The sequence below is a fragment of the Columba livia genome, chromosome 3 (assembly GCF_036013475.1).
Source record: "Columba livia isolate bColLiv1 breed racing homer chromosome 3, bColLiv1.pat.W.v2, whole genome shotgun sequence".
Lineage (NCBI taxonomy): Eukaryota > Metazoa > Chordata > Aves > Columbiformes > Columbidae > Columba > Columba livia.
In genome coordinates this window covers 30612628-30625442 of record NC_088604.1, presented here as the reverse complement: position 1 = coordinate 30625442, position 12815 = coordinate 30612628, and the positions used below count along the sequence as shown (strand labels likewise).

Genomic DNA, 12815 nt, shown 5'->3' with positions numbered 1-12815 from the left:
CACTTCTTGTAGTTCCTATCTCTCATTTGGCTGTCCAGGACATTTTGGCACATGGTATAAGGAAAATAAATAATCCTGCTGCATTCAGTGACCTATGTTTTAGACTTCTATACTTATTCTGGACATCTGAAATGCAGTAGATCCAGGAAAAGAAAAGTGCTTGAATCTTTTCTTATTTTAACACAAAAGCATTCTCACATTTGTACCAGCCTGCATTTGTAAAATGCCTCCTCTTTGAAAAAAAAATCAAAAAATCTAGACGGAAAGTATTAAAAACACCAGCTGTAAAGTTGGCTCTTGATGATCTATCCTTCAAAATAAAATACAAATAATATCAAAAACTTATTCACAAAAACTTATTCATATCCTCAAAACACTTATCTGGGTGTGTTTTCCAGAAAAAAATGCCTTAATCAAAATTAACTGAAAATGTAAAGGGCTAGATAAACCAAAAGGAAAAACAGTTGTATAGGTTATAAAATGGCATTTGGGTAGCAGTTTGAGCCAGCAGCAGCACAGAGAGGTAGTAAAAGACAACTATCTCTAAAATAGCATGCCCAGTATATATAGAAACTCCATACACAGCAAAATGTGTTAGAAAATACCTTTTCACCTCACTCCAAATCCTCCCTGGATCTTCCCCACAACTGTCTGAACAAGCAGCTTCTTTGTTCTCCTGAGATTAAGTGATGAAACAGTCTGCTTTTCGTCTGGGATTTCAACTTGTATCATCACTCTCAGATAGTCGTGCACCTACACACTAGTCTTTCGTGGTTCCTTAAAATGACACATAAGAGATGTTGCTATTTTTGCAGGAAGGTGAGAGTCAAGCCAGGACCACATGGGCTGTTTTACAAGTGTTAGACATTTTCTAGACAGACGAAAGATGGGTGATTCTACTGCTTAGGTCATGGGGTTGTGGACCTAGGAGCACCTTGTGCTCTAATTTTGGCTGAAACACTGACTCACTATGATATTTAGACATCTGTATATTTCCTCAAATCTGACGAAAGTTTTTCTATTTACTGGAAAAACCTCAAAGAAGGTGGCTGTGTCTGATCGGAGTTTTCTTGTGTAAATCACTTACAAAACTACAAGAACAGAATGGTCTGTTTCAAATGAAAAACAAATATAGAACATGTTTCCAGCAGTCAGTTGTACAGGAGGGAGAGTTAGTAAGGAGACATATATATATATATATATATATATATATATACATATAAAACCATGTTCTTGGCAAATTTAGCATAGTTCTTATCCTCCATTTACAATGAAGGAGATACAGTGTAAATCACATTAAGGTATGTTATTTCAAGATCTGTATATGGTATCTAACAACATTAGGAGCATGTAGAATCTGACATCGATAAATACACATTGCACTATGCAGAGCATGCCTTGCTGTGTAGCACAATAAAAAATTATGTTTCATATTTTCAATTGTACTTCTTGGGGAGTAGTGGTAAATATGGTTTACATGCTTTATTCCTCAAAGACTTTAATCTGTGTGTGTACATGAAATGAAGCATCTCTGTGAGTGCACACAGAATTTGTGTATCTAAAACATCACGTTTGACTGTCCACTTATAAGAAAAAGGAGATGGGAGGAAAAGGATGGGCTGAAGATGAATGATATGCACAGAAAATATACTATTGATTTTTTCCTGTACATGCTGCAACTTTTAATCTGCTTAAAAAGAGATTAGACTATCTCGTGAATACTGCTGACTCTCTTACTTTAGAATTACTGTATGAGCTGCATAGTCCTATGTTCGTTAAATGAAATCAGAAGTTGTTGAAAAGAAACAATGGGTTTTTTATTTTCTTTTCTTATATAAATCTTTTTGGTTTGTGTTATTATCTGACATCTGACATATTTACATTTTAAGCTATTTTGATATTATATTAAAACCACAGCTTCTTTTTGTGAATAACCATTTAAAACTGAGCAGATATCAAAGAAAATACTCACTGACATTTTAAAAAGACATTGGATAGATCTATATTACAGTTGAAATTGCAATAGTGAGGCATAAACCTAAAAGATATAGTTTAAAAATCTGGTAAAAATAATGTACTCTTTAAAGGCTAAGCACACAAAAATATTGCATTCATCGTAGGGAGGAATTCTGTTTTCCTGGTTCTGCATTGCTCTATATACCAGTATATGCAATTCCTTGATTATTGCTATTCAAGATGATGCAATAACTCCCGGATTTGTGCCAATACCTGTGGAATGATTAGGGTTCTATGGTCCCAAACTAGCACACTGTTTAAGCCTGGGCCTTCAATGGATCTCTTGTTAAACTTGACAACAGAAGCATATTTATGTTGTGATGAACTGATAGTAATGTGATGGCGTTTTAATTCATGCTTTTCATACATGCAAAGATATTTCTCTAATTTAAAAGACAAACATTTTGCTTTGCGTCCACAGAATTATGGAGAGACTGAATACAACCACTAGAAATTGCATCATTAGGATAACATTTAGCATTGGTAATCATAACCACGGCCTGTGAAATTTAGAATTATATCATGTTCTTCATTTCTTAAAATAATAGCATGGATTGCAGGATGCTATCTCCAGCACATGCACTTGAATACATATGTACATTACATTTAGTTAACAAGCTATGCAAGAAATCTCTCTTACTCAAGAATGTCGGACAAGATGATGATAACATTAAGAAATCATCACAAATACACCATGCTGTCAGCTAAAAATCTATTCAGCCATAATCTAGCAGCTATTCAACAAAACAGGGTTTTTTTTTTTTATGAAATTGCTTTGCTTGGAGCTGTTCATCTAGCGTATTACCTTCCACTTAAACTTCTTAAATCCTAAAATAGATTTGTATTGTTCTCATTTAGGTCTGGCCATCCAGCATAACTTAAGCTTAACAAAAATATTCGATTCAAATTAAGTGGTAAGTGGTACAAATATTGTCCTTACAATCTTTAAAACATTCAGAATTTTAACTGATAAAAAGCAAAACATGATTTTTAATTTTTTATCCTTGTTTCTGGGCATTTAAATTTTATGGAAAATTCAATTAATAGCAGGTATATTCCTTTAATCAAATGTCAGACAATGTAATGTTGGCCTCTACTGTTTCAGTTTTAAAAGAATTCAACCAGTCTAGCTCATAGGAGAGAATGGTAACTTGAGTTGTACCCTCAGTAAGCAGAACAGGGCTGAATTAAATACAGTGAAAACATAGTATCCAGTAAACCTACAACATATATAATGCCTCATAAACTGGAAGATAAATATAAGATCATATACACACATGACATACACATATACACATATACATATGCCTTCTTGGTGCTGAAATGGAGTGCAGAATCCGCTAGTCCCCATTTAATGACTCAGTGTTCTCCTGATCTGTTCAGCTGGTGTACACAGAAGAACTGTTTACTTAGGATGAGATTCTGAGTACCACAGACAAGACACTATGGAACAGAAGCATGGATAACTACAGAAGGATCAACAAAGAGATATCAAGAAAACAGTATATTTTATCTTATGTTTTGCCACACATGAAAGATGCAAGTGCATAGCTACTATGCTACCAACATTTCAATGAATTTTTCTGAATATTGGGATGCTTCAAAGAATGAAAGTTGTAAGCACATCTTCTTTATCCACTCTGCCCTGAGCTTTTGTCTAGATTCAAATTCTCAAAGCATCATTCAAGAAAAGAACTCTATTTTTTGATGAAAATGACCTCTGGAAGTCAGCCGTACAGATATTTATATATACATACATATATATATATATGTATATATTTGCCTTTTCCAAATTTTTTTTATTGAATCCTGACCAGATTTTGTCAGTGAGGACAGGTAGACATTGATTGACGTCATGGACAGGCACGTGGAGGTCTTTGCTTCCCTCTAGTGGCTGGCCCAGGAAGAGGTTTAACTGCATCGCTTATGTTGCTCAACAGATACCCAGCAAAGGATTTATTACACGTGAAGATACCTGTGAGGTCAGCAAGATGCTGATAGAGCGTTAAACGTGTATACTTGTGACAGAACTTGATAAATGTAGCAGTTTTAAACTGGACATGTATTTGACTAGTTTTGATGGAGTTTCACAGTTTTAGAAGGCAGAGATACTATTTCAGCGTTGACAATTCAAGAACAACTGGGGAGAACCTTCTAAGATGCTTTTCAAACCACAAATATTTCTTTTAAGGTCATATTGTCATACAAACACCTTTCTTGTAGAAACACAGATGAGACTTTGATGAATTACATGATGTTTGATTTATCAGAGAGAACAGTTATTAATTCAGGAGACTTCAATCAGATTTAGATCCTTGCCTTTGGAAGGAAGGACAAGCAAACCTACACTCTGTAAATGCTCAAAAATGCCTTGCATTATATTCTTGTCATAATATTACTAAAAGTAGGTGTATTTATATCAGTTGCAGTTCTCTTTTTTGTACTGACTGCAAATAACATTAAGTGAGACAAATATATGTCCATGCAAAACTACACAATATGATTTACTTATAAGCAACGTATGCACATGATCTGTGCCCCTGTTGTCAACAGGAGAGAATGGCAGAAGGGTACGTCCCACAGCTCCTTCTCACATAGATAAGCAATAGTTCCTTGATTTTTTTACCTTTTTTGGTAAATTATATTGGCTTTGAAAACAGCTAGAGAGCATTCTCAATTAGGACTCAGGAATATGGAACTCTAACTCTACTGGGGTTTGATGTGTGACATCAGACAAATGGCTTTGCTTTCATTATGCCCTAGTTTCCCATGTCTTTAACCAGGGAGGATGACACCAATCTCTGTGTTAAATTGCTTTTAAATCTACAGGTGTAACACACTTTAAGAGTTACCTAATATAAATGAGAAAGGTTGATAAATTTTCACAGTTGTAATTTTGCTATACTGTGCTTTTGGAAGCCATTTTGGATTGGGCAAATGCTGGTTTCCCCTACAAGACTCAGTCCAGCACTATGCTGGGTTCACAGATCCCACCTGCTGTATTTCTTCATGAGGTATTACTAGGGAAAACAACTGTCACATTTTATTTTACTTGATTGCATCCATGATTTTTTCTGGAAACATAGATACAAAACCAAATTATGACTTTTTTTTTTTTTTCCTGTTCTAAATTTTATTTAAACTACTTAATTATCTTCTGCTCTAATAATACACTACAAAATCTGTCAAAAGTCCAACTCGAATCTTTAAATTTGATTATGAGGATACAACCACTAGTTCTTTTTATGCACATTTCAGAATTATAATTGCCTGTTATTACAAGAAACCACTATTTTTAGGTTCTGAAAATCTACATTTATATAAAGGCAATAAACAGCAACTAAGTTCTCAACAAATGGAGTTGATTAATCATCCAGTAAAAACTAAAAAGAAAGTGAACTTATTAGCAATAATTAATTTGATTTCCTTTTTTTGCTATAAATCTCAGCAGGCCATGTAAGCTCTGTTCATGGCCGTGTAGGTGTTAGTGAAGAGCAGTGCTATAAAAAAGAACTACATTATAAATTCCTCCCATATATGCTGATTCATTTTGCGTATGACTTAAAAAATGAAATTTTGGGTCTCATTCTTTTTCAACATAAAGACATATTTCAGAACTAAGTATTCCTCCATTACAGTATAATCTTAGCAGTATGTAAATAAAAAAAACAACACAAAAAGCCCAACCAACCAACCAACCAAAACCACAAAAAAAAACAAACCCAAACCAAACTGCAACAACAAAAACAAAGCAAAAGAAAAGAAAACAAAACAAAACAAAAACCACCACCAACAACAACAATAACAACAACAACAACCAAAACATTTAGGTCTTGCACGGCTTGAGCAATGGTTCGCTATTTGACCTGATCTGATTCAGATCAGTCAAAGCCTTTTGGTTATCTGAGTTTGGGTCAGCTTTTTCATTCCACACTGTTTCAGTGAAAAAGAATATGATTCTGTGGAGCCTTTCAATTTTTTATGCAAGACGACCAGCACAAGAAGATTATGTAGTGTGCACTGTTACACGGGTTCCATTATGAAATGTTCTTCATAAAAGTAGGTACTGCGGGAGGTATATATCTTTTGAATAAGTTCATTAACATTAACTCTTCCATTACATTCACAAACATAAGCAAAGAAGCTAATGATTTTCTGCCTTGAAAAATACGAAAAAAGCAAATTCTGACTGAAAAGTTGAACCAACAAGTTTGACTGAAGTCAATGGAATGAGCAGGGCTTTAGCTGGCATATATTGTCAAATTATATTTACATTAATTACTCTTATTCAAATTTTATTCTATTTATAGAAAAACCTATTTTCTCCATATCTTCCTGGTGAAAAAAATGTGACTGTAAAGTAATATGAAGCAATGAGAGGCTACCATTCATATTTCCAGAAGCAAATTCTGATTTAGGAAATTCTAAGTTTGAGACATTTTGATGTGTGTTATGAAGAGTCTTCTTGAACATATTCTTAAAGGTTTGCAAGTCTAGGCCAAACAAAGAATAACTGTAATGGTCTACCATGGTAATTTTCAAAACCAATGTGAACAGGAGAGGGACAGAGCAGATCAGTGCTCCCTGACAATTTTATCACAAGGCAACAAAATGAAAAAGTTGTTTTGCTGGTATGCATGCAAGCTTATATCCTAAAGCTGAGTCACATTCTGCCCTATGGGTGAATCTGTGAGAAAATCACAGTTAACTGGTAGACTCTTCTTTATTTGCACTGAACAAATTTCTTCATGACCTATTTCTCCACAATTGTATCCAGGGGCAGTGGGAGAAAAATTGTTTAAAGCTCTAGGAGATCACAAAAAAAAAAAAAAAAGAAAAGTAATTGTAAACTTTTTTTTAAAACATCTCTTTAATGGAGGTTGCTATGATATGTCTGGAGTGAAATCCTGAAGTTATATAAATGTATACAATCTCTCATTTATCATAGATAGCTATTCATAGTTTCATATAGCTTCAGGGCAGAAAATCAAAGCTACTGTCAATGTAAATTTGTATGGCACTGGAAAAAATAATAGAGCAGAGCTACCACTTGCCCCAAATTTAAAGTGAACCAGGGCAAAATCCTCGTAGTATTAAAAAAGTCAGCTAATTGCATTGTACTACTGCCAATTGTATATTCAGCAGGCACAGAGTATCATGAGCACTCATGTGGACAAATAAAAGGCTGTCATACTGTTGTAAATCCTTCGGTAGCAACTGGCAGAAAGGAGCCCCATGATGCTAAAGCTCTTTCCTTATCCAGTTCTGTGAGATGTCGTGTTGCACCAGGTACAGCTGTGGAGCTTGCCAGCAACAACTGACACTGTCCTGTGGAGAGCACCTGTCCACATTACACATGAAACATTTCTCAAAGAATGAACACCAGCTGCATTGTTTCGCTAATCAGTTGGTGAATATTGAACTCCCATGTGAGGTGTCACCTCCCTCCAGTAACCTCCAGTGTCCACCCCATCTTCCACGGCCTCATTGTGATGGTGTTAGCCAAGGGTTGCATGTGAGGGTGGAACTCATGATGTTCAGTACTGTGGCACCAAGTTTCCAGCCTCTCGCTGTGTTTTGAATTCTGTACCCTGGTTTGAGACTTTGTTAGGCTAAACTTTCATGGATCCTGGAGCTCCACACAGACTACCTGTTATGGCACCTATCACAGCTATATGCATCAGAGAAGGCAACAAACTTCAAAAGTTCAGACAGCCTACAAAACTTCCACCATAAGTGGCATTTTTAAAATGAAAATGTATACATGCATATAAGGATTCTTTGATCTCCCATGCTTACACAGCCTTGCCCAGACTTACATAAAGCAAAACAGCACTAGGAAAAATCGCCACTGACAGTGATATGCATAAGATTTAGGTGTGGCATGGTGACAAACACATGGAAAGAGTGGTAAAATTAAACATAGAGCTGCTGAGAATCAGCTCCACAACCCATGAATATTTTCCTAAACAATATGGCAGAGTTCCAGAAGGACACATTGTGAGTAACACACTCCAGAGGAGCTGTCAGTTAACCTGCCTGGGCTGCTCCTGTGAGGCTGAAAAGTGTGTTTCAAACTTTTCAAGTCACTTCTTTGCAGAAAAAAGCGAAGGGCTGGTCCCTGACATCTCCAGGTAAATGCTCTAACTATTGGATCATTTGCTGGTTGAGCCTGTCTGCTGTCTCCTTCTCCCTTTTTCTTTTCCTCTTTAGAAAGGTAGGACGGACTGGTGAAAAACTTTTGGAAGATTGGTTTTGTTTTAAATTCTTTAAAATCACTTCTGTGGGGTTGGAAAGTCAGCCCTAGTACCTGGCCAACTTATTTTATTTTGCTTTGTGGACTGAGACACTGGAATTAATGTATCACAAACAGATACTGACAGCAGGGATAGTTTGTTTGTACCAGACAATGCAAAGTAGAAAAAATACAGCTCTTTCTTGAGTTTTTGCTTGTTTGGCTTAAGGAACTATTGTTTCTCCTCAGAACATCAGTTACGAATATTCCACACATTTTCCCATGCACTGAAAGGACAAGCATTCAGCATCCTAAGACTTTACTGAAGGCAACATTTAGAATACATTTTCTGAAATGAATGAAGGAAGATGTCACTCAGATTTCTGCGAGACGAAAAATCACCACTAACATACCATTGATGCCACCAGGTTCATGTAGGGAAGCTGGAACTATCAAAGCAAACACCAGTATTCATTAACAGCCTGGTTTCAATCAACACAGACTGTTGTAATCTATATTTTGGGAGGATCAGGTGAAATAAAATGCTGAATTGCTGAATTTAAGTCTGCCCTCTACAATACATGACATAATATTCTGTTGTTTAGTTGAACTATCTCAATATTGTACACACATTTGACCAGCTGCCTGTGGAGAGCACACAAGTCTGTCAGCTTGATAAATGGAAAACCTTATATAATCACAAGGAAGAATCTCATAGAAATAATGGATTTAACTGCTTTTGCCAAAGTTAGGATGACCAAATTGTCACACATAGGCAGTAGGATAGATTTGATGGTCTGGTGTGATTAAAGACTTAACAGATACAGAACTTTCTTCAAGGATGGATGACAGGGAGCTGTTAATCACTGATCAGTCTCCTGAGAAACATGACTAAAAGCCAGATAGACAAAGCCATCCCTGCTGTTGGAGAAATATTTAACTGACAAGATCATTGAAAGAACTATCAGTTACCAAAAGTGAACTTGCAATGCATGCAGATAAAGATGTGGGAGAAGGGGCTAATAATGTGGCAAAATCCACTAGAAGTTACTGCTGGCTGTATGCCAATGATAAAAGCAAACACAGTTTTCATCTGAAAAGCACTTAATTTAAAACACCCATCTCAGCATAGCCTACTGATGAGTTAAGCACCTTCACCTAAAAGCAGACTAATTTTTGTTGGGTTTATTCCAAAATGCTTGCCAAATCCTGGTTATGCAAAAATTACCCAGTTTGAAAGGACACAAGCACAGCACAGTTCTGTAGGATTTGCAAAGTGGATGGGGATATTAATCTATTGAATCCAGTTGCCTGCTACTGAGACTGGCGAATTCCTGAGACTTAGACAAATGTGAAAAAAATTAAAGCAAGCCACCAAGACCCCCACATCATCATGGGTACCTAATCAATTGTATAGTCCTCCACATATTTATTTATTAAGATTTATAAGTTATAGGAACGGATTCAGCATTGTAGAGCTTTTGTGATAATTTAAAATTCAGTGTGTTAGAGTACACATTCTGAACTATACCCAAGTAAATACAAATAAAATGTTCCAAACCAAAAAAGAAACAGATTTACAAAAATAAAATTATGAATCAACCAATGGTCTCACAGCTATCACTAGGGATCTTTTCCTCAGAGATGGAGGAATGAAGTAGAATTTTCTCTTACTATCACACACTCAGGTAAGAGAAAAAGTAACATTCTCCTAAAATAACACACACATATGTATAAAACAAATACCAATGGTGTCCGTGCAGGCCTCACTGATACATCATTTCTTACTGTGAATACTTGATGGCTCATATTACTTTTCAAAACTGATATGCAAAAATACTCACAATCTTCTAATATTTTAACATCTTCGATAGTTACTATTAAATAATATGACTAGAAACTTTATCCTTCAGTATATAAAAGCATGTGTTTCTCCCTCAAAACCTCAGAGTATTCTATGTAAGCCTTATATAAAATTTAGATATTTCAGAAGTTCACTTTTCTATCCAGATTCTGAAGCATACTGAAACCAGTAAGTCTGTGTAGCACTAAACTTCTCTATAAACAATACTAAGAGAAATGCAGGCAAAACAAATGGCAAACACAAAATACATTTGTTTGTGATTGCTTCACTCATCCACCCCAAATATCTGCATGAAATCTTTTAATCACATTGTTAAATCCACAGCATGCCCATTTTTTTTTTTTTTTTTTTTGTAGTCTATTTCCATGCAAATATGCCTTTGATATTCTGGACTGGAACAGCAAAATCAGAGCATGTGCTCTAAATACACAGTGCTTAAAGTAATGCAAGTAAAAGTGGTAAATAAAGTACCATACTACTACTGTGTAAGAAAAACCTTGTGAAGAGGAAACAAAGACCATGTTCCAAATACCTTGCACTGCTTGTACACATAATAATACATAATATCAAGTCTTTAATGTACTTTATCACACACATTTTGCAGCAATGGAACATTATGATGTTGTTGGCAAATAACTACATTCTGATTCTTTCATAGAAGCATAGAACATGCTACTACTTGTATTTGGAATGATTTCTAGCATCATGCCCAAAGTTTCTCATGTTGTTTCTCAGCCATCAGTGTACTGATGTAAACCCAGGTTCAAGGATGAAAGCACTCACAAAATCACACGCATACAATTTCTAACACTGTAGATAAGTCTGTAATATAAGACATACATAATGTACTTGGGCAAGAAGTACAACTTCATCTTTAAAAGAATTAATATGGCAACCACATTCTTCTTGAAACACTTAATCTGTATTTAGACAAAGTTCACCTTGACTTTAATGGGAGATTTACTGTGAAAGATAAATGCAGCAAATTACAACTGCATAAACTTGGCATTCTTTTTAAACCACAGTGATTTTACTGCTTTCCTTCTTTACAGCGACATTTTCTGTTTTGCTACAGAAGGGACACACACTGAAAAAAGTAGCAGAAGACTGCCAGCAAGCTTTCACTATTTAGTATAAAGCTATTATTTTACTAAACTAAAATGAAAATTTGCAACAACTAAAATGAAGATTGTTGTGGGTATCTACATTTGAAAATTATATTTCTCCCTGCAATAACAGAAATAGGAGCCTTCCTCAGCTAACTGGCTGACCGTTTACCCACTTGCTTGTTGCCCAGCAACTGCCATCAAGGAACTACAGTTCTTAGACATCCTCATTTTAATCCTGAAAAAGCAGATTAAAATTACTATGTGAATAATCTCATCCTGGTGAGATATTGTATTATTTCAGTTTACATAGCTGCAGAAAGGAAGCCAGTGACTGGAGAATCTAGCACTTGCACTTCGTGAAAGGTTCATTTTCCCTGCCCTCATACCAACCTGCTTACAGACCAACTACTTAAATATTGTCAGGCTCTTTGTCATATTTGAGCCAAAGAAATAGAAGCAAAAATCTGACACTTACGTTCTTGAATCATCCCACAGCACACAGTAGGGATTCAATGTGCCCTAAGAAGAAAACATACATACGTTACTGGTATACAAAAAAAAAAGTCATGCTTGAGCTAAACATTTATATGCGTCTCCTCCTATACGATCGTCTGTACACTCTGATGAATTTGTGCCACTGAAATTGCAAAAGCTTAAGGTTAATTCTTATGGAGTATTTAAAAAGCACTTGAACTTGAAAGCAGAATATTTGCTTTATTCTCTCTCTTAGGGAAGGTAAGCAGAAAGTTGTCTATTATGGTATACCTAGTATATCCTAGTAGAACTAAAATATGAGATGAGTCAATTTGCTAAGAGACTTGACTTAACTGAACATTTTTGTGTGTGTTTAGAATCAGAACTTTAGGCCCCTCCAAACTTGGATGTCAAAACCAGTAATGCCTTTAAAAATCTTAAACATATGTTGGGCAAAATGTCTGGAGGCTGGGATTTCAGATGACCCCACACTGAATACTCAAGTCCTTTTGACAATCAGATCCTAAATCAGCAAAGATTTGAGCTCAAAATATTTTTTTTTTCTTAAGCTTTACCATCCGAGTTCCAAACTCTTTGAAGCCAGTGGAAGATTTCTGATTTTATTTCGAAGAGGACAGGAATCTAGGTTTATTACACATCATTAAACTGTGTGTAATGTTTCGGGAAAATGAAACGTCTTTATTGTTACTCATAATTAGCTTGCTGCCTAGGATATGTTGAGAAAAAAGTAAAATTCAAATTTTGTCTCTAATCTTGCAAATCTTCCTTTATCAAAACTCAGATTGACTTAGAAGTTCTTAACTAGCTAAAAACTGCAAAATTGTATTCCTGTTCATCAGAAACATTGGATATTCCCAGAAGTCAAAACTATATAAACCACTCAGAACTAAAATACAGAATTTTTTTTTTTTTAAACAAAATCACAAGTGATGTGAAGAAACAGGTGGAATATACTATTTTCTTATGTCAACATTAGTGTAGTTCTCTCATGAACAGTGTTGGGGTGATAGATGTGGTTTCATATGGATAAAACACACCTTGATATTTCATTCTGAAATGTGTTTTATTTATAGAAAAAACATGGCAGTCTGTGAAG

At 35.4% G+C, this 12815-nt stretch overlaps 1 protein-coding gene across 9 annotated transcripts in view; it reads right to left on the bottom strand.

Moving 5' to 3' along the window:
• Nucleotides 1–12815, bottom strand: part of ADGRB3 (adhesion G protein-coupled receptor B3) — a 443632-nt gene that overhangs the window by 161985 nt on the left and 268832 nt on the right. For all 9 annotated transcript variants that reach the window (XM_065056220.1, XM_065056221.1, XM_065056215.1 and 6 more), the window contains one exon: nucleotides 11700–11743. In XM_065056220.1, coding sequence (XP_064912292.1) covers nucleotides 11700–11743 — 44 coding nt within the window. The remainder of the gene's footprint in view (nucleotides 1–11699; nucleotides 11744–12815) is intronic.